The 23,572-nt window shown below is 40.7% G+C and overlaps 1 protein-coding gene across 1 annotated transcript; it reads left to right on the forward strand.

Moving 5' to 3' along the window:
* The first annotated feature begins 5,358 nt into the window (after positions 1–5,358).
* LOC133109916 (inter-alpha-trypsin inhibitor heavy chain H3-like) lies at positions 5,359–21,795 on the forward strand. Its single transcript, XM_061219660.1, has 22 exons — positions 5,359–5,493; positions 6,639–6,668; positions 7,911–7,934; positions 9,587–9,747; positions 9,943–10,047; positions 12,141–12,303; positions 12,436–12,546; positions 13,094–13,222; positions 13,591–13,707; positions 15,096–15,264; positions 16,189–16,314; positions 16,519–16,700; positions 16,997–17,182; positions 17,601–17,740; positions 17,971–18,131; positions 18,400–18,423; positions 18,793–18,843; positions 19,086–19,199; positions 19,521–19,722; positions 20,561–20,733; positions 20,879–20,990; positions 21,151–21,795. The coding sequence occupies exons 1-22, from the start codon at positions 5,404–5,406 to the stop codon at positions 21,287–21,289; spliced, it is 2,709 nt and encodes a 902-aa protein (XP_061075644.1). The 5' UTR covers positions 5,359–5,403; the 3' UTR covers positions 21,290–21,795.
* Positions 21,796–23,572: the final 1,777 nt, after the last annotated feature.

The raw sequence follows: 23,572 nt of genomic DNA on the forward strand, positions 1-23,572 counted from the left end.
CATCGCCACAGACTGTGCTACACTGACGGGAATTAAAGTCCTGAGAGGAGCAGCACCCAGCCCTCATGCCATCAAAGGACCACCACGCCACCACCAGGGAACAGGACGCACAGCCCACCCATCACAGAGGACGAATCCACCCAGCAGAGCCCCGTCCAGCACAGCCAACCCAACGCAAGAAGCCCCTCACTCAGCAGAGCCCCATCCAGCCAACCCAACCCAACGCAGAGGAGCCCCCCACCCAGCAGAGCCCTGCCCAGCCAACCCAACCCAACGCAGAGGAGGCCCCTACCCAACAGAGCCCCGCCCAGCACAGCATACCCATCTCAGAGGAGGCCCCCACCCCACACAGCCCGGCCTGGAGACAATACATCTGGCACGGCCTACTACAGTGGAGCACAGTGCAGGTCACAACACCCCCTAACACACAGCCCACCTACGTTCAGGTACTGTCTGGTAAGAACCACCCAGATTCTCCAGACTATGGAGAGGTGAGGCAATTATTACAGCTCATCTGTAGAATTATAGGATAAGTATATCCATACTTATATATAAAAAAAAAGAAAAAAGGGTGTGTATATGTGTATGTATGTATGTGTGTATGTATGTGTATGCATATATAGCCTATTTTGTTTACCACTTGTTCCTTTGCTGTTACTTCTTGATTTATCTGTGTTGCTTTTTATTGTACAACTCTATAACAAATTAAATTTTATTGAAAATGAGAGGGTTTGTATTCATCGACATTTGGAATTAAAAGCACAAATTCAGAATTCCATATACACATATCTGGTCATGACATCATTGTTCTTTTAGAGACATGGTGCCGTGACAACACAAAAACTTACTGTCCCCCAAAGTATCGAGAAATTTTACTTCCATCCCTAAAACATAATACTATTTAACATGGCAGAGACTCAGGAGGGGTAGTGAAATGGTACTAAGAGGAACTATCATCCAATCTATTTGAAATTGAAAGAAAACCAACATATATGTGGCTAAAATTAAACAAAAACACCATTGACTGTAATAATGACATATTTGTGCGGCCTACATTCCCCATTTAGAGTCACCATACTTTGATGACAATTTATTTGAAATTCTCCATTCGAAGATCAGGCATTACCAGGCCCAGCATAATGTCCTACTGATCGGAGATTTAAATGCCAGAACAGGATCAGAGAATGATATCGTGGATTCTGCTGGCAACAGCCACATTTTCAGAACATCCTCTGTCTACCTTAACCCCACCACTACCCAAAGAAACAGTCTTGATTATACTGCAAACAAAAATGGCAAAGAGTTAGTGCACCTCTGTCGATCCTTAGGTCTGTACATGCTTAATGGAAGGATCAGAGGGGACTCTTTAGGGTGGTTCACTTGTTGGGGCTAGTGTAGTCGATTATGCAATCACTGACATGGACCCCTCCTTCATTAGTGCATTCACTGTCAGACCACAGTCACCGCTTTCTGATCACTGTCAGATAAATGTATACTTAAAAAGAAATGGACAAAAGATAGCCAAAGAACCCGAGCCCTGCAAAACATTTCAGCTGAACAAAACTTTCAAATGGGCTCATGACAGTGATGTAAAATTTAAAACGGCAATCAGTTCAGCGGAGACTACTCACTTTATTAACTTTCTCCCAAAAACATTCCAACCAAACCATCCATCCATCCATCCATTATCTGAACCCGCTTATCCTGATCAGGGTCGCAGGAGGGCTGGAGCCTATCCCAGCATACATTGGGCGAAAGGCAGGAATACACCCTGGACAGGTCGCCAGTCTATCTCAGGGCACACACACCATTCACTCACACACTCATACCTACGGGCAATTTAGACTCTCCAATCAGCCTAACGTGCATGTCTTTGGACTGTGGGAGGAAACCGGAGTACCCGGAGGAAACCCACGCAGACACGGGGAGAACATGCAAACTCCGCACAGAGAGGCCCCGGCCGACGGGGATTCGAACCCAGGACCTCCTTGCTGTGAGGCGGCAGTGCTACCCACTGCACCATCCGTGCCGCCCCAACCAAACCAATCTGGCATAAATATGGCTGTAACCCAAATTAACAAAATATATTATCAATCAGCCAACAAAGCACATCTCAAAAACAAAAGTCAGAAATCTGGCCTGAGACCCCAAAAAGAAAACGTGGTTTGATGAGGACTGCAGAAGTGTCAGAATATAAAAAGATTTTAAAACACAAAAAATGTAATCATTATAATCAAACACTCAGAGAAATTGAGGATTCTATTGAAAAAAATCCGTTCTGGGAACAATGGCACAAATTGAGCAACAGGAGCACACAGAATCTGGCTATAACAGACTAATACCTGGAAAACACATTTTGAAAACAAAATCAAAGAAAAACAAAAAATCCTAGGATCAACTATCAAAAACAATCAGAACCCACTTCACTACCAAATCTCAATTAAAGAATTAGAAGACCAAATTAAAAAACTTAAACCAAGAAAAGCTTGTGGCCATGACAGCATCAGGACAGATATGCTTAAACACAGCACCGCTGAGCTGCAGCTGGCCCTGCTCAAATTGTTCAATCTCGTTCTCCAAGCTGGCTGCTTCCCTGAGAACTGGAGCTGGGGGCTTATTTCCCCAATACACAAGAGTGGAGACAAAGAACCATGGAGCACAGATTTTGATTCAATTTGGCAGGAAGGTTTATATTATTTTAATATTGCTCCAAAGCAGTGTAGGGGTAAAGTATATGACATAATGAAATCAATTCATACAAATAATAAATGCAAATGGCAATAAAAGGACTGATCTCTTCACTCAATGGCGAGGTGTTATGCAGGGATGTAACTTGTACCCTACTCTACTTAATATCTGTATAAATGAGTTAGCAGTGTTACTGGAACAATCCAATACTAAACAAGATGGAAGTAAAATTCCATCTTCCACATTGACATTCCAATCAGAATCTGGTCAAAAATATTTGACAGTGGAATCCTGCCAATTGCTTTGTATGGAAGTGAAGTATGGGGTCCACTCAGTCAACAGGACTGCATTAGATGGGAGAAGCATCCAATTGAAGCCCTACATACAGAATTCTGCAGAACAAATTTAAACATCCAACAAAAAACACCAAACAATGCATGCAGGGCTGAATTAGGACAATTCCCATTGATTATAAACATACAAAAAAGGTCACTGAAATTCTGGATGCATCTGAAATCAAGTCCCAAAACAACACTGCAGTTCCATGCATTTCAAACCCAAGAGCTGAACCCTGAAGAGTTCACTAAGTCAACTGGTACTGAGACTAACTAATCATCGCACATCTAACAAGAACATCTCTCAGCCCAGCACTGCTTCACAAACACAAATCAGGATAAACCAAATTGAATAAACAAAATAAAACCATTTATCTGGAACATTGGAACAACCAAACCAAAACACAAAACAAGCTTACTTGCTACCTGGCCCTGAAACGAGAATACAAATTGGCTGAATATCTTGTGACTGTCCGTGATATGAAGCAGAGACGACTCAGTGGCCACAACCTAGCCATTGAAAAAGGTAGACATAAAAAGGATATGTGGTCACTGTAGGACAGGTGAGGTTGAAACGGAGGTGCACTTCCTTCTAAAATGTGAAAATTAAAATAATATTAGAGAAAAATATTTTTATGAATTTAAAAAACATATCCCCAACTTTCTCCATCTGGAAGAGAGCACCCAACTGCCGATAGTCTTGGGGGAGGGACCAACTGCACATATTGCAGTAAAATATGTGTCTGAATGTCACATATTCAGAGACAGTGAGTGACAAAACAAACAATAACAAACAATAGATTTGACAGCAATTTGAATTTGAATTTGAATTTGAATTTGAATTTGAATTTGAATTTGAATTTGAGAGAGAGAGAGAGAGAGAGAGAGAGAGAGAGAGAAATTGCAGAAGGATTAAAAGACGAACTCTATGAAAATATATGTGCCATCTCCACACCATCGGGCAGTGTCTTTGGGAAGTAGCACCATGGAGCACAGATATCCTGATCCTTTCTTATTTTTTTTAAGTTTAATATTTTACTACACAGTTAAACATTTGGCTTTGTTTATGAAGTGGGACTGTTTTAGTCTTTTAGGGTTTATTTGCTTAAAAACCATCGTGAAAAAAGAAAAGTGTTATCTATCTCAATTATTTACAAAGGACATATTTCACCATGGAGCAAAAGGTTATATTTACTCAGAGTTCAACAGAAATAGATGTTTGAGAAAATATTCTGTCTTAAAAATGTATTTACGTTAACCACAAATATTTCCTTTCTGAAACCAAAAACCATGCAATACTTGCCAAAAGTGAAAACAAGTCTTTCACTAATTTACCTCACATTCAATCATATTGCTATTTGCATACATTTTCAGAAAAAGAAATAGAAAAGTTATAAAAATAATAGAAATTATGCATTTCATGTGTGTAGTAGTGGGTAAGGGTATGGTCTCCAGAATTTGAATCCAGAATGAACTCTGCAGAGAGTCTGGTATTATCTCTAGTAGAAGAATGCTTTCCTGTAGAAACACAAGTAGCTGAGAGTGGGGTGTGTGCTGAAAACATTATGTCATGCAGTACTGTATACTTGATTCACTATTAAAGACATGAGAGTAGCCCTTTGGAAGCTGTGACTTCAGTATGACGAGATGACATCTTGTTCCTTGCTGACTGTACCTTGTCCCACACTGATATTTGTGTGATTGTGTGTGTGCGTGTGGGGAGGGTTAAACTGTTATATGACCTTAAAACATTTTTTACATTGTGGGACAAATTTCATACATGGAAACAAGCAGCCTGGACTTCTGCACAGTAGAATAAGGAAAATACGTATGTACACTCAGTGACCAATTTGCTAAGCATTTACTCTCACTGAGCACCTTATTAGGCATTTTTATCAAACTCTAGAGACTAGTGTGTATGAAAATTGGAGTTTCAGAGATATTCAAACCACCCTGTCTGCCACCAACAATCATTCCACGGTCAAAGTCATCTACACCATTGTATGTATTGCACTGATGCCACATAATTGGCTGATTAGATAATCGCATGAATATGTAGGTGTAATGAGGTAAAGATTTTCCTAATAAAGTGCTTGATGAGTGTATTGGACTTATTTTTTTACTTATTGGTCTTCTGCTGCTGTAGCCCATCCACGTCAAGGTTTGACATGTTCTGTGTACATTAAGAAGTTTTTTCTTTTCATGCAATTATCTCAGAGAGAGGGCTAGAGGTCATGTCTGCTGGTCATTGCTCCTGTCTTCAGCTCATAGTCCTATTGATTTCTCCCACACACCCCACCCACTCGCCTCTCTCTGAGAGCACATAAGGTTTAACGCAGAGTTCTGCTAGGGTTGGTCAGTGCTGTTCTCAATCTTCGTCATGTTGGGGCTGAGGACTGTGCTGCTCTACGCGTTTATCGCCACCATTACCCATGGGGCACTCATCATCTCCCAGGACACCCTGTCTCAGGTGAATTTCTGTCCTTTGTCTTTCTTGTCATTCTTCAGCTTCAGTTGAATTTTGAGTATAATATCTATGTGTTTTGTAAATGCATTTATTCATCTGAGTGTTGCAATTTAGATTATTTGGAGTTAGCTAGTTCATAAGTTTCAGGTTTCAGCTGTTGGAGGGGTTCTTTCAGAGACATGGATAGCTTTTGTCCTGAATTTGGATAGATAGAAAATGTACTGTAAATAGTCTTACCTTGGGGCTAATAGGGAGGTTGTATTGACTAAACTGCGTCCATAGTGTCATGTGTAACGTGATATGTTTTTTATACACCATAAGCATGCCTGTTTGCAGGTTTCTAGTTGCACTGTTGGCTTGTTTTAATCTTGATCACAAAGTGGTTCCCATTCCTGACTTTCATACAGCACCATTGCCTGCAATAATCTATAAGTTATTAAAGCATAATCGTTTAGGCATTATCATTTGTTGTACATTAGGAATTGTGATGTACTGTAATATCACATCTTTAATCTTCCTGCTGGGGCTCACATGTGACAGTATTTACCGTGGCTTCAGAAAGTATTCAGCCTGTTATGAGATGGATCACCTTTCAGCGCGACAATAACCTGAAGAATACAGCCAAGACAATGCTGGAGTGGCTTTGGGAAAAGTCTCTGACTGTCCTTGAGTGTCCCAGCCAAAGTCAAGACATGAACCCCAAAGAACTGTGGAGTCTGCAGAATTGGTGGAGAGACCTGAAGATGGCAGGTCACAGAAGCTTCCCATCCAATCTAACACAGCTTGAGAGAAATCCAGGTGTGCAAAGCTTGGAGAGACTTACCCAAGAAGACTGGAAGCTGTAATTGCTGTCAAATGGACTTGTACAAAGCACTGAATTAATATATAATTTTTTTATATAAATATTTTTTATAAATTTGCCAAAATGTCGAAAAAGGTGTTTCACGTTGTCGTTATGGGTAATTGAGTATAGAATAATGGGTAAAATGGCAATTTTATCCATTTAAATGGAATCTACAAATAATAAAGTGTTAAAATTTGGTCTGAATACTTTCTGAAGCCACTGTATCGAGCAGGGCCTTGGGACTGTAAATGTAAATCATTTGTAAATGAAACATTTTTAAACAGTGCTCCACCCTTTCTTCCAGGATGCTCAGGTTGAGACCAGGCAGCTGAAGGTACTCTCCTCTATACCTCCCCTCCGGCCCGAGTTCAACACCTTATTAACTTATTACTAATAAGACACTTATTAGTGTCTCCAAAACATATCTCATACAATCCAAACAACACTGGCGCATAGGCGGCCTTAACGACCCAAATCTTACTGGTGCTGACTGTGATACGTCGTTTTCGTCATTTATGTTTTGGGACTGCTTTGTATTCAAAAGCCGGAGAAAAACTCACGATAAGCTCTTCAAATTCACAAGTGATCATTGCAATATAAAATAAATAAATAAATACATTTTTAAAAATAAAAATAAACCAGTTGTACCCATGTCATCATACAAGTCTTCAAAATGATCTTTAACGCCAATAACAAGAGCCCGAGCACAATACAAAATGATTAACACAGAAATAGGATATAATAGTTACACGTTATATGGATCTACAAATTCAGGCTATTTCAAGTGACATGCTGTTATTTGAAACTTCGTCCCGCTGTAACGACCATGACCTTTTCGATAAATTACGAGAACATAAGGAGCACCGTTTTTTATTAAATACAGAAATGTATATTTAATTGAGGCGGCATCAAGCAGGTTAAAAATACAAAAAAACAAAAACTGTTGTTTGCGGTGTTTGACTAACTGCCAAGCGCTAGGGTATATAACACCAGTAAGTGGGGAGACCACCACGGCTTGCCACATTTATTAGTTACGGCCCGTTACATTATGTTGTTTAGTGATTGTGTTGAACTCGCAGTTATCTTAGTATGAGTAGTAATATGCTTTATTTCGGGACAAACATAAACTCAGCATGTTCCTAACACCAAGTTAGCTCACCGTAGAACAAAATAAATTACTTCCAAATCAGCTTTGGTTTTTGTGTGTGTGTAAAGTATATTTTGTGTAAAAAGCATTTGAGCATACACTGTGACTAAGATAGTCATTAAGCAACCATAATCCTGAACCATATTCCTCAGTAGAAAAACTACCATTGCACGGACGATAACTTTCGGTGGAAGCGACCGCTTCCCCGTGTTCTGCTCGGTGAGTTTACGTTGTTAGATTTCCGAGTTTGTGTTTTTGAAACTTCTAGGCGGTGCTTTGGGCTATGATAGCACCACTAACTTCTCACCGGGTAGCCATTGCAACAGATGTATATATTTTTTACCAATCGTATGTCTCTATGTCTTGATATAGTGTGCTAGTATTTGTTTTTTTTTGTTTTGTACATTTTTGTTCATTCTTTTTCTGCAGAAGCGAAGCCCTGACAGTGAAGAGGTAAGCGCAATTTAGTTTTTTTATGAGAAGTGCCCCCCAAATGAATTGGAACAGCAAGGCCAATTCCTTTGTTTTTGCAATACACTGAATTCATTTGGGGTTGTGAAGACAGACGTGAGTCAAGAATTCAGCTATTCCCTGGTATTTTCACCTAGATCCAATTTTTAGGTGAACAGAGAGTATTTAAGTAAATGACAGTAAATCACATGTAATATTTGGTAGCATATCCCTTGCTTGCAATAACTGTATCAAGCCTGCGACCCATTGACATCACTAAACTGTTTTTTCCAGGCTTTTACTGCAGCCTCTTTCAGTTGTTGTTGTTCTGTGGGTTTTTTTCCCCTTCAATCTTCTCTTCAGGAGGGGAAATGCATGCTCAATAGGGTTAAGGTCTTGTGATTGACTTGGCCAGTCTAAACCCTTCCACTTTTTCTGCCTAATGAAGTTCTTTGTTGTGATGGCAGTGTGTTTTGGGTCATTGTCTTGCTGCATGATGAAGTTCCTTCCAAATAGTTTGGACACATTTCTCTGTAAGTTGGCAGACAGAATGTTTTTGTAGACTGAATTCATCCTATTGCTACCATCAGGAGTTACATCATCAATAAAGAATAGTGAGCCCACTCCAGAGGCAGCCATGCAAGCCCATGCCATGACACTTCCTCCACCGTGCTTCACAGATGAGCTTGTATGTTTTAGATCATGAGTAGATCCCTTCTTTATCCACACTTTGGCCTTTCCATCACATCCGCCTTCCAATTCTTACTACTGATGAGTGGTTTGCATCTTGTGGTAGAGTCTCTATATTGCTGCACTCTAAGTGTTCTTTGAACGGTTAATTGATACCTTCACCCCTACCCTGTTGAGATTGTTTGTGAAGTCACTGACTGATGTTTTGGGGTTTTTCTTCACAGCTCTCACAGTGTTTCTGTCGTGAACTGCTGTGGTTGTCCTTGGTCGCCCAGAGCGATGTCTGTTGCTCAGTACGGCAGCGGTTTCTTTCATTTTCAGGACATTTCAAATTGTTGTACAAGCTGTCCTCAATGCTTGTGCTATGGATTTATTCAAATTGGCTTCTTTTTCTCCCAAAAACAGCTCTCTGGTCTTCATGTTGATTTATCTTTTTGAACACAAATGCAGTCTTCACAGGCAAAACCCAAGGCTAAAACCAAGAGTCGACATTCAGAACTATTTATTGCTTAAACAGTCAATATACCAGGACACATCTTGGCAACAAGAAAGACCTGTCAGTCACATGTTCCAATACTGTTTCTCACCGATACGAAAGGTGATATGTTCTAAGTTGTTAAACAAATCTTGGTAAAAGTACCAGGAATAAACGCTGAAATTCCGATCTGTCATCTCATGTACATCTTTTGACCTCAAACTCAATTGTCTTCAGTGTGTAGCAAAAACAAAGGAATTTACATTGCTGTTCCAATACTTTTGGAGGGGACTGTATATGTAATTAACAATGAGGAACAGTGGCAAAGTTTGTTAAGTAGAGCCTTTTCAACAAAATGTATTGCATTGCATTGATATGATGCACTGCATCAAGAGGCTTGAAAGTGAAAGAGACAGCAAAATGACTCCATAATTAAAACAAAAATTATAATTGATTGTACTGTTGATTGATTCTCCCTCTTTGTAAGCAGGGCAAGGTGGTGGTACGCAGTGTGAAAGTGGTCTCTAAGGTGGCATCTCACTTTGCCCACACTGTCATGAGCTCCACTGCTATCAACAGAGCCAAGTCATCCAAAGAAGTATTCTTTAATGTGGAGCTTCCCAAGACTGCCTTCATCACAAACTTCAGCATGTCAGTGACTTTGTGTAAACCATAAAATACAGTATGTACAGTATATGGCTTTATAATTCAAATAATGGAAGGGATCAAGCAGTATGTGAAATTAGACTCATAGCAGGACATCTCCATGGAACTCTCCCCTGCTGAAAATTCCAGCTAAGGGCAGTTGGATGGTGTTTTCTCTCTCTCACTGTGTGTGTGTTTCAGGGAGGTTGATGGAAAGCTGTATCTGGGTGAGGTGAAAGAGAAAACGAAGGCCAAAAAGGAATATCAGGCTGCAGTCTCTAGAGGACAAACTGCTGGATTGGTCAAGTAAGATAACACATAATCTGTTCAAATTCATTCAAAAATGGCAAGTATTTGCAAATGAATTACATTTGTAAAAAGCTTTAGCCTACTTGCTTTCTGATAATGGCAGTGCACTGAAACATTAAATGACATACATTTTTGTGGCTTCCCATGCACGAGGAAATAAAAATAATATTAAAAATATAATTAAACATTTCCGTGTGGTAGTATTATCAAGAAACCAAGTAAATCAAAGTCTTCTTATGAATAAAATACGTCACCAATAACTAGTACACTGTAGTGGTTAACCACCAAGTGGTTAACCACACAGGACATTTGGAAACACTATATATTTGTTAGTGATTGCCTGAAACGGTCTCACAAATTATATCATTTTTACCTGTACTGTACGTTGCATTAATGTATGAAACGAGTGGACAAATGAAGTTTATTATAATTATATTTTTAGCAGTGCACAGTATTTGCAGGGTTTGCATCACTTTGCAAAGTGCACTTGTTTTAATTGCTGGTTGTAAATGATTCCCTCATGGTTAAAGCCATAAAATGTCTTAAAATGTCTCTGTCTGTAAAAACATGTCTTCTAAATGCAACCCTTTTGACTACATTACATTACATTATTGGCATTTGGCAGACGCTCTTATCCAGAGCGACGTTTGTGGTTTATGACTACAGGCATAAACCTGGCATCTTCTGAAAGGTAACCCTTTGGGGTGAGAATTACTTTAAGTATTGCTAAAACAAAGTTACACAAGCTCAAACACAGTGGAAGTGGACTTTTTTTTTCTCACTGAAATTATTTTCTGAGATGTTTTTGAGAGGATACAGATTATTGTGGCTGTATCTTATGTGCTTAGAAAAAGAATGGAGCCACAATACAGGACAAACCCGCTTTCAAAATTGGTGACAATATCACCAAAAGTGAGCATTGTACATTGTTTTTTCTAAGCTACAGTATGTCTTGGCAGTTTTATGAAAAGGTGCCCGGAAAATCAGGTGCCCGAACTGAAGAATGCAAAGTTTCAGCAGGAATAGTCATGTTCGTAGTTGTTATGACAAGCAAAAGTCCATGCAAGGGTAAACATTCCATACAGGCAGAGGGACCAAACATACTCCAAGAATCAAAATCCAAGTCCAGAAGCAGGTAATCAAACACAGAACCGAAGGGTCATCTAAAAAACTTGGGGTACACAAAGGAGGTCAGAACACAGAACATGCAGGCAGAGAACCGCTGGAAAGACCGGTCAAAACACATTACAATCTGGCAAAGAAACTAGGCAAACAGATGGGTATAAATACACTGACAAATTAACTGAAATAACAAACAGGTGTGAGTGCAGGGAAATGGGTACTGAGACACCGGTGAAATGAATGAATGAATGAAAAGACTGCGGAAAGCGAACAAGGACAAGAGACACAAAAACATACAGTAGATGTGTCAGACTGCCATAAAGAGAAGACTACATCAGCAGAACCACAGAGCATTCATGAAAACATGCAATCCACTGGTAATCCTCAAGAACAGAATAACCAGCTAATAGTTGGCTAAAAAGTATTTTTGAAAACTAGAGTCCTGGCACAAGGTCTTATGGGTCGATGTAAGGGTGTAATTTATGGGAAAGGGGGGTTACAACCCTGCCAAAGTTTTAAAACGGGTCAAATAATGCCCACCCCCCACAGGGCGCTGCATTTCTTGGGGTCCATGCATTTCAACCTCCACAATATTCAAACAATCGTTATGTCCTTAGATGAGACAGATGAGACCAGTATTAAACACACTGCTACTGTAAAATAAACATGGAGGTTTTGAAAAAGGTGACTGGTTGTCAATCACCTCGCCTGAATCCAATTGAACATGCATGTCACTTGCTGAAGACAAAACAAATTGAAACTGATGATGGCTAAAGTACAGGCGTGACAGTGCATCACCAGGGAAGATATCCAGTGTCTGGTGACACTGATGGGTCGCAAACTTCAGGCAGTCATCAACGGCAAAGGATATGTGTTTGGGGCAAATTGTGGTGAAAAATTGCTGCATGCATCTACCTCCCAGGGATTTTGCACAGCATTTTATACATGCCATGTTTGTGTGTTTCAAGGGCATCTGGCAGAAAGATGGAGAAATTCTCTGTGTCGGTGAACATTGCAGCCAATAGTGAAGTCATCTTCACGCTGACCCATGAGGAGCTACTTCAGCGCATTCAAGGCAAATATGAGCTCATGACAAGAGTTAAACCCAAACAGCTGATCCAGAACTTTGAGGTTGGTGACACCATGCTAAGACATAGTCATATATTTGAAAACGTGCACTTCAGCTGTGCAATATGCCATTGTCTATTTTGTTGTACCTTGACAGGAGTATGCGAGTACTATGTTTCTGTCTTTCATCAACAGATTATAGTAGACATTTATGAGCCTCAAGGAATTGCTTTTCTGGATGCCTCTGGTACTTTCATCAGCAATGACTTGCTCCCTCTTGTGGAAAAAACTGTCACTGACACTAAGGTAATTGTCATACTGAAAAAGGAGAACAAATTATGTAGAAACTGAAGGGGGTTAACAATAACCACAATAATAATTGGTAGTCTAGCGTCCAATTCCAATAAAAATATTATCGGTGAAATGTCTCCCTGCCTCACCTCCAAACATATGGCTCTACCCCACTTAATGGCCCACAGCATTACATCTCAGTGTTTATCACAAAAGGTACACTGACACATGTGGTCTAATAGCCTACACATCACCACATGAAAGGGGATTGGCATGGTCTGAAAAAATGTGTTGAACCTGCAGTACTGCATGGCTACAAAGAAAAGTTTGTACACATCCTCTGGAGTTGGCATGCATATAAGAACATTTTCAGATCAGTTTTCATGTACAGTCAAGTCTATTTCATGTCAAATCCATGAAACATATGCACTTTTTATAAATGAGTCGCTTGGACTATTGGTCAATAGTCTTATTTGATTGGCACATTCACTGTTACATTTATCAATGAATCATAGGGATATTCAAATCTACTCTTTCTCTCACCCCCACTCCCCCAACCAAGGCCCATATCACCTTCTCACCAACACTGGATCAGCAGAGGGCATGCCCTGGCTGTGATGGGACCCTGATTAATGGGGACTTCATTGTAAAGTATGATGTGAATCGAGAGAAAGGCATTGGTGATGTTCAGGTCAGTGACTCGTGCTTCATAATAGAGATTCCAAATTATATAAAAAGTAGGCAATGAAATATACTGTTATTAGTTGTTGTTTTATTAGATTGACCTGGCAATGAAATATGTTTTTTGTTTTATTTTAAATATGTTTTGCTCAATCTGGTGTCCTCAACATAGGTCAAATTCATTCATATAGATGAGAACTTATGATAAACAACTGAACACGAAGCATGGAGAATTGTAATACCCAAATATCTACATCTTTAGCGATATTAATTTTGAGTAGGCAAAATGCTATGAATATATTTTCCATTGGTATTGTGAGTGGGTTTGTTTTGACAGACAAATAGTAACTCTTGAATCATTCTTTGTTTCTCTCCCAGATAGTAAATGGGTACTTTGTGCATTTTTTTGCCCCCACGGATTTGCCCCATATGCCAAAGAACGTAGTTTTTGTGATAGACCTCAGTATTTCAATGAGGGGGAACAAAATGCGGCAGGTGAGTCAGTTTGCACGTGGAGAAGATGACACACTGATTCGTGTTATGGAAGTGTTTTATTGGGTTTCTTAGCATAGGTTATAATAAATGCATCATTACATGCACAGCACATGGCTATCAGTCATTACAGAAACCAGGTTTGTTTAAAAAGGTTTTTAGGTTACTCATTTTAATGTCAATTACTCTAGAACTGGCAAACGAACAGCCAAAAGTCCAGAGCTGGCAGAGCTGAGGGGCCTTGGAGGACAATGGGGAGCTAAAAGTTTGCTGCCTTCTATGTGATTAATACAACTTTAAAATTGGTTCAAAGAGAAACAGGCAACCAGCGTAGCAATGCTAATATTGAGTTGATGTGGAAAAATGTTTTTTTTAAATGTATTCAACAGTGGTATGCAGAAGAGCATCTATGAACACACAACGCATCAAAAGTGGATAGGCTACAGCAGTAGAAGTCTAAATAATAAGTCTAATAAATACCTAATAAAGTGCGCACTGAGTGTAAATATTGTTTTAATAGTATATATAATTACTATGAAATGATTTTTATTTTAATTGTTTTTTTTATATATATTTTTTTTTAATTTATTTATTTATTTATTTATTTTTTATTTTTATTTTTTTATTTTTTTATTTTTTATTTTTTTTTATTTTTTTTAAATTAATTATTTTTGGGGAGCCGCTGTGGCGCAACAGGCTAAGACGCAGCAGACTCGCGGTTGCAGTTCGCTGCAGTTGCACACCGGGGACCGGGGTTCGATTCTCGGTCCTGCCAAAAGCCAAGTTTGGCCGGCTCACGTGGAGCAGCAATAATTGGCTCGCTGCTCCAGAGGGAGGGACTTGGCAGGGTTAGTAGATAGCCACACAAACAAGCACCTCGGGCGCCTCGGAATCACGGTTACAGCTTCGGAGGCAAGACGGCTTGAAGAAGGCGTGTCGCTCTCCCGTTGGCCGCCGAGGGACGGGGTGTGGTTTAATACAGCTCTGGTTTAAACACCCCGGGCAAAGATGACCGCCATCAGTATTTTCCTATAATTTGTGATACATTTAGAGAACACATTTGGAAGGATTTTTGACCATTCCTCCTTGCAGAACTTTTCAGAATCATTGATATCCCCTCTTCAGGTCAGACCACAGGTATTTGATGAGATTTGAGTCAGGAGACTGAGATGGCCATTGCAGAACATGGATGTTGTTTTCCCTTAACTATGGGGTGTGTGTGGGGGGAGAGGTGGTCTTAATGCCATTGAAGCATACAAGACGCTTTTGTACCACTGTAAACATTTACAACCTTTCCCTCAGTCTTAGACTTGCATGTTAGGTGTTAACTAAATATGCATGTCAAGTGTTAGAGGGTCCCTCTATGATGAATGATTCTGTCACTCCCTCAGACCCGTGAGGCCTTGCTGACTATCCTGGATGATCTCAGTGAAGAGGACTACTTTGGTATAGTCCTATTTGACACCTTTACTGAAAGAATGAAACCATCCCTGATCAAGGCCACGAAAGAGAATGTTGAAGAGGCAAAGGAATATGTCAGGAAAATTGATATCCGTGGATGTGAGTGGGAATCAATCCTTTAGCAATATCTTTTTTATAAGTATATACTGTGCTCTCCAATAATGTTTGGGACCAAGACATATTTTTGTCTTGATTTGGCTCTACTCTACAATTTTTTGTGATCAGCAATTGACATGTGGTTGAAGTGCAGATCCTTTGACATTTTGGTTTCACTATCAAAGTAATTATTAAACCTTTATTTGACTGAAAAGTCCCATTGAGATTAAAGCCCCTTTTACAAGTGAGACCTAGCCAAGACAGGGCCAAAGCAGTATAAAACAGCATATGAAAACAGCAACAATAACAACAATAAAATAACCAACATGATAATATACATAAACTAAAATAGTGTCAGTCAAGAACAGGTAATAAACAACATATCCATTATCCGTCTTGAAATCTGGTTACTTACAAATCATTGTCTTCAGCAACTTATTGAACCGCTTCACCAGCTTGTCAGTTTGAATAGACCTGACATCCAACAATTTGTATAGCTCTGTCAGTGTCCGTGTCTGAGAGAATCTCTTTTTGGATTCCCTCATCGGAGAAAAAATGAAACAGAGCCTCTGCAGTAGTCTTAGCAGATGTATTGCGGGGGGATATCGGGTGGCATCGTCTACTAGGACTAACTCAAAGCGATATCCTTTTGTACTCTGCTCTAATGGTCCGATGTGGTCCGTGCTAATTCTTTCAAAGGTCACATTTATTAAGGTAATGGATATAAAGGTGCTTTTGGAATGGTTGCAGGATTTTCTTTTTGACACTCGGGGTACACTGTACCCCACTGAAGTCTCCCCGTATAACCGGGAAATAAAAAATAAAAGTAGATGCTGTAATTGAACATGTCTTTTGCTTTAGGCTGTGTGTCTCTTCTGCATGGCTTTCATTTGAGTAATTTGATGTGCCTTCTCCATCCTCCCTTAGTTACCGACATCAATGCTGCTGTGCTGGATGCAGTTAAAATGTTGCAAGAAGACAAGGCTAACAACAAGCTGCCTGAGAGGAGTATGTCCATGGTTATCTTGCTGACAGATGGGCAGCCTAGTTCCGGTATGTTCAAGTGTATTAACACTGATGTTCTCATATTTTTTTATAACAAGTCAGACAACACAACCAAAACACACATGAAAATACTGTTACTAGCCATCACTAAACAATGACAGCATGTGACTCACATGAAAGAATAGTATACATACAAATATGGCATTATTGGGAATGGTTTTTAAGTGTGTGTTTGCTTGTGCTTGTGTGCAGGGGAGACGAGGCTTGCCAAAATCCAGCAGAATGCGCGGGAAGCAATTAATGAGGGCATGACTCTTTTCTGCCTTGGATTTGGCTATGATGTTGATTATGATTTTTTGAATGTGATGGCAATGCAGAACAATGGATTGGCCAGAAGGATCTACGAGGACTCTGATGCTGCCTTACAACTGCATGTGCTGACCCCTTATTAACCCCTACATTGTTATATGTATTTTATTATACAGTACCCTTGCTGTAATACTGTTGTATACCTACTGGGCTCTAATTTAAAAGTACTACTATGTAGTTAATTATACTGCAAGAACTTTGTGTTATTTTTTATTCTTTAACTGTTTTAGAGTTAAATGGACACAGAATTTTACTGTGTTCAGGACTATACTGTATATGTTTTGTCTGCACAAATGCATGCGTGTGTGTGCAGGATTGTGAGCTCCTAGATGCATTGTTCTCACACAGTTATCTGTTTTAGGGTTTCTACTCTGAGGTATCCAGCACTTTGCTCTCCGAGGTAAACATGCATTATCCAAAGAATGCTGTTGACTTGCTGACCAAACATCACTTCAAGCAGCTCTTCAATGGATCTGAGATTGTTGTAGCTGGCCGTCTGGCTGACATTGAACTGAAGAACTTCCTGGTGGAGGTGTCAGCACTGGGGGTGAGATACATTATCACTGTTTTATGTGTTTTCACCTGTATGGGAATGGTTCATGCCCACCTATGTTACTGAATGACATGAAAAAAAGAATAAAGTAAAAACAATGCAAGACAGGCCTGACACATGCACAGATGGTCACCAACATCCACCGTTGAGAAGGACAAGAGCATGGAGAACACATGCTTGTGTGAATTCCCAAATCTCAGTATTTTACAGAAGCCAAGAAATGAAACAGATCATTCCACCTATGGAGGAAAATAAAATATATGTTTAGTTAATTTTCTTATTGTTCTACAGTGCTTTCCACCACTATACATTATCTTCCATCACATTCAACACCACCCTCAAATAAATTCCCCTTCTACATGCACAATGCCCAGACGTTACAATGATTTTACCCACTACTCTGTCTCCCCAGTTGGAAGAAGATATCTCTTACAAGGGTCAAGCCAACACCTTGGACTGGAGTGTGGTGTTTCCTGATGACAAGTACATCTTTGGAGACTTCACAGAGCGTCTTTGGGCATACCTCACGATCCAACAGTTGCTGAGCAAGAAGTCAGTATGAATCTCTGTAGTAACAGTACATGTTACTTATGCCCTAAGGCAGGAGTGCCACCCGGATCCCCAGAATTGTACACATCCACTGTATCACATTTGAATTCATATTTCAAGTCTGTGACTTTCCACCCTTGTCTAAATAAAGCACCAACTCACAGATTAGAAATGTCTCTGTCATATGGAGGGATTCTTCATTCTGCCCTCTCTCTGGATGTGTGTCTCCACAGGGACAGTGGCCCAGAACACGAGAGGGCGAATGCCACTGCCCGGGCTCTGGAAATGTCCCTGAAGTACAATTTTGTCACTCCGCTCACCTCCATGGTGGCCACAAAACCCCAGAGTGACGAGGCCCCATCGGAAACACTCGTCGCTGACAAACTGACTGAGGGTAGGATTTGGAGTTGGGAGGGCAGGCGGAACAGCCACAGTAGCGTGCAATGCTCACAGACTGTTGAGCTACAGTGTAATCTGCTTTCAAAAGCAAAATCACTGAGAGGCATTAGAAATTCATAGGGTCACAATTACAACCAATTCAGGCTGCTGTTGGTTAACTGTTCATGATCTTCATATCTAAACAGTCTAATCTCTGACTGGTGCTCCCAAGCATTGATAAAAGCATGTTTTTTTGACATTTTGTTTTTGATGTTGGTTTATAGGTGAGCGATCACGTTCAGCTCTTGGTGAGTATTGGTCAGCTACAAAACACCCCCTATTTATCTACCTGACTTTTTATGATTCTTTTACTTTTGTCCATTGCTCTTTCAAACCAGATTAGGGAAACATTAGGGAGTTTTCTGAAATCACAGTCAAATTCAGACAAATGTTACCAGTTGGGCTTGGCAATTGGTGAATATACTGTGTATTCCATGATTAGATAAGTAGTCTTAGAGAAAGTCTACATTTATGTAAATTTCTGTTGTCAGTTGCCAAATATTCAGGATTAGCATGTTGGACACATGAAGTTGGACATACTATGGGATACATGCTGTGACACCTATCCCCACCTGTCCCACAAGGTGATAATGACAAAAATGCATTTCTGATTTCAGACCCGCCCAGGTACACAGGCTCATCATATCATTACGACCCTGTTACAAGCGGTAAGTCCACAATTGGGATTTCCTTTACTTCATTTCAAAATTAATTTAAGATTACACATGCAACATTATCAGATATTTTGCTATTGTGTATTTGGAGAAATACAGTAGAATGAGTTTGCACAGTTATGTAATCTGACCAATTTAGCCATCCAAGGCAAAACACAAAGAGAGCAATCTTGTCTACATTAGAATTATCTGTTTTGGAGCCGCAACACTTGAACTTTTCTGATATTAATTACCAGTGGACGGTGACCCCCACTTCATCATCAATGTGCCAGAACAGAATGACTCTCTGTGTTTCAACATTGACGATGCACCTGGAACCATCTTCAATCTGGTTAGAGACCCATTGCCAGGTGAGATCAGGGGTAGAACCAGTAATATATGAAATGAGTATGTGTGGAGATGCAATTCATTCCTGTAGAGAATGCATGTGGTGTGGACCGTGGGATGATTTTGCAAAATCACTATCACTACAAAAAATTCCATTCCATCTGACTTTCTTTTGACTTTGTGTACTCACAATGATTGTAATTCTGAAAACCTGCTATGGTGAGTTTAGTTAAACATCGGTTGCGCTGCCATGTTGATGGTGGGTTAAACATACGCATCGCTGCGGGGTACAATTGAGAGATGCAGTCCTGATGTGTGCCCTGTGACCCCTGAACCCCCTGCAGGAATTGTGGTCAATGCGCAGACTATTGGGGACAAGAAGGTAGACCCTGGGAGCAGAATTAATACTTACTTTGGCCGGTTTGGGATCCTTCACAAGAAGCTTGGGTTCCAGCTGGAGGTGACCACCCAGAGTATCACAGTCTTACAGAGCGGGACACAGACTTCACTCTCCTGGTCCACAACTGAATCCCTCAAGTGGCCCAGGTGAGCAAGGAGTAAAAGTTCTTCACCAGTCTTCCCAGGCAAGCACAGACTTTGGTCCAACACCATGTCCTTCAATTGGCCCTGGTAGACAGTTATTTGAGCCTTCCCTTAGACCCCAAAGATGAGTGCAATAATGTGGGTGCCAAACGATTAAGGTCTAACAAAGGATTTGTTTGTGTGGAGAATGTAAGTAAAACAAAACCGAGATACAGGCAAGGACGCTTCTACAATACAAACTGGAAAACTAATGGGCTCAACCCAGTCAAAGGAAGATGTTGTCTGACCCATGCCAAACCAGTCATCAGTCCACCCCAAAAACCTTTTGTAATTTATGCATTTTTGAGCAGTTCATTTAATTTTGAAAGGACAACATATAAAACACTAAACAAATGCCATACTGGGCACTTCTAACAACGTTAAAAACAAAAAGAAGGACGTATGAAAAATGGAGATGAGTCCACAAAATGATCACTTCTGCACAATATTGTTATTTAAACAGCATCCAGCACCCACAAAAAATGTTTAATAATGTGACATGGCATGTAAGTCCCTTTGGATTAAAAGCGCCTGCCAATGACTAAAATGTAAATGTAAAAAATGTAAAATTTGACTATTGCTGTGTCAATGACAATTAAATACATATTTTAAAAATCTATTAATCAAAGCAGATAAGTCCACAATTACAGATCATTCAGGTTCTGTTCCTATCAAATCCATGTCAGTCCATCTGATCCTCCAGGTAGTCATACCTTCTATGCCTACTATCCTCTTGAAAGGGAAGTCTCTGTATGTTACACCATCATGTGAATCACATAAACTACAATGCTCTGCCTTGCAGCATTGACCTGCAGGTGACAAAGGACCGAAGTCTGACTGTCGCCCTGAAGGACTCGGTGAAGTTCATCATTATCTTGCACAAGGTGTGGGAGAAGCATCCGTACCATAGGGATTACCTGGGTTTCTACACCCTGGACAGCCACCTCCTCTCCCCCGCTGTTCATGGCCTACTGGGTAAGACCAGGGGCTGGGCTAGCTTTGGGAGTCATTGAATCCTGCCTGTAGCTCACTGTGAACTTATTTTCAATGTTATTTTAGTTGACACATAATAAGTCTGTGTGTATTAATAAGTCTCTGAACCTTTTTCTCCCACATACAGGCCAGTTTTACAATGGTGTGCATTTTGAGATTGGTGAGCTTCATCATGGAGATTCCCCAGATAAACCAGATGCCACAATGACATTGAAGGGATCCCGACTCTCTGTTACCAGGTAACAAAAAATTACACAAACATCCCTGATTCACACACACACACACACACACACACACACACACACATACGCACACACACACACACACACACAACCAGACTGCAATACTACATTTTGGAATCTCTGTTATTCACGTGCATTGTGTGGCTCTGTGGTACAGGGGCTGGCAGCGGGACTTCCGTTGGGATGTGAAGAATGGGGAACGTGTGCCATGCTGGTTCATTCACAACAATGGCACAGGACTCATAGAAGGCACAGCCAGTGACTACATCGTTTCTGGAATATTCAAAACCAGCTAAGCTGCGCCAAATCATTTCATTCTGATATGACATGAGCGCTGCATTAGGCTTTTTGCTACGGGTGACCTTGATTACTAATACCAAGTAATACTGATTACTTGGTATTCATCAACATACACACGTGGATATGAAAAAAAAGCTGTGTCTATACGTGTTTGATTAATCTGGCAGAGTTTGTTAGTTCGGTTCAGATCACACATATGTTTGCACAAGGATTTCCTAAATTTTTGCCGAAGACAAAAAATGGGTTTTGCCATAGGCAAGGACTCAGTTAATCAAAATCTGAAAAGCTAACATTGGTTCTGTAATTTGGTGAAAGGGCCAAGTATGAAAGTATTATACCATCTACAGTATCTATTTCGTTGTCTTGCTCTGCACCTTACCTTGTCATTAATCGGCAGATATCAGGTTCAATGGAAACAACCTCAAACAAATGTTATGATGAACTCTCTTTGTCTGACTTGTTTGCAATCACAAAAATAAAGGGAAGCATAGATATGTATAAATATGTTGTTATTTTCTCATTCCTAAATTATAATTAAGATAACAGAAGAAAATAATCATTCTCAGGGGCCAAAAGTTTCTGTGTGTGTGTGTGTGTGTGTGTGTGTGTGCAAGCACGACGTGTGAGTGCCTGCGTGTGTGCATGCATCCTGAGTGGGGGTGGAGGTTAGCGTCTTTTATATCAATGTAGCCTGTTCATGTAGGTATTGGATTAATGCAATCTGTTGGCTTTAGTGGCAGTATTACAATGACTACATGCCCTAAGGTTTGTGCAACACAGCCTGTCTCTGTGGCATAGTGTGGATGAAACAAAACCCACAAGTGCTTTTCAGAAATACCAGGGGGCAGTGGAATCCCTTGTTGACTTGCTTTTTGAGCTGCAGCTAATGTAATCTCCAAGGGCTTGGAGCTCCAGCACATTTGGCAGATGCTCTTATCCAGAGTGACGTACATCAAAGTGCATACCCATAACCAGGGACAAGTGCACTGAAAGACCCTAAAGGGAAGTTTAGTTTAAAGTGCTAAGAATAACAAATAAAACTGAGATAAGATTGGGCCTTGTAGACTAATCTAACAATGGATTATATCTATAAAACTTTTTTTTTTAAACTATATATTTGTTGGATACTGCAAGAATTGTTTCTCCTGAATATTTTTTCCATCCTGTTCTACAGGAAAATTTGTCTGGAGAAACAATTCTTGTAGTATCTACTGCATATCTGGCAGCAGCATGATGGTTTGAGGCTCATTTGATACCTTGGTCCCTTGATGACTTAAAGACATAGGCATGCAGGGTCTGATGATCTTTGGGATGAAAGCTCAGGCTGACCCCTTAACTGCCAGGACAGCTAACACCAATGTTTTGAATTTGATGCGAGCCGTAACAGGCAGCCAGTGGAGGCAAGTGAGCAGGGGGGTGACGTGGGAGTTTTTGGGAAGGTTGAAGACCAGACGAGCTGCTGCATTCTGGATGAGTTGGAGAAGTCTGATGGAAAAAGAGAGAGAGATTTGCAGCAATCCAGGAAGGACAGTACCATAGCTTGGACCACAAGCTGGGTTGAGTAAGGGGTGAGAAAGGGGTCTGGATGTTGTATAAGAAGAATCTGCATGACCGGGTCACCACTGTTCTCAGAGAGGGATAGTCTGTTGTCCATCACAACTCCAAGGTGCACTGGGTGTTTATTTCACCGGGGTATGGTTGTCCATCCAGCTCTGGATGTCACTCGGGCAAGCAGGGATGTGATTCAGCGTCAGCTAGTTATTTAAGCAGTTGTGTAGCGCACCAGCGGCAGCTGGTTGCGGCAGCCTTGGCTACTTGCCTCGGTGTACGAAGTCGCAGGTGTGCAAAGTCGAGGGTGTCTATCTACGGGTGTCCATCGAGGCTGTCTGAGAGCCTGATGTTTTATTTTGTTTTTGCTGCCCGCCCTCATTTCACTGCGTAGTATTCCTCCTGTCCTCCCTAGTTCCCTCCATGTGTTTCCTTCCCATTCCTGTCCTCTCTCCTCTCCCCAGGTCCCAGTCAGGTAGGAGGTTTGCTTCCCACCAACATGGCCAGAATATCTCAAACCTCATCTTCCCTCCCAGATCCACTGGTGTTGATCTCTGTGTGGCTGGTGGCCTCTGGAACTGCCAGTCCGTCATCCAGAAAGCAGACTTCATGTCAGCCTATGCCTCCCACCTCAACCTTGACTTTCTTGCCTTAACTGAAACGTGGCTCTCACCAGAGAGCACGGCCACCTCGGCTGCCCTTTCCCCTGCCTTCTCTTTTTCCCACACACC

The sequence above is a fragment of the Conger conger genome, chromosome 14, assembly GCF_963514075.1.
Source record: "Conger conger chromosome 14, fConCon1.1, whole genome shotgun sequence".
Lineage (NCBI taxonomy): Eukaryota > Metazoa > Chordata > Actinopteri > Anguilliformes > Congridae > Conger > Conger conger.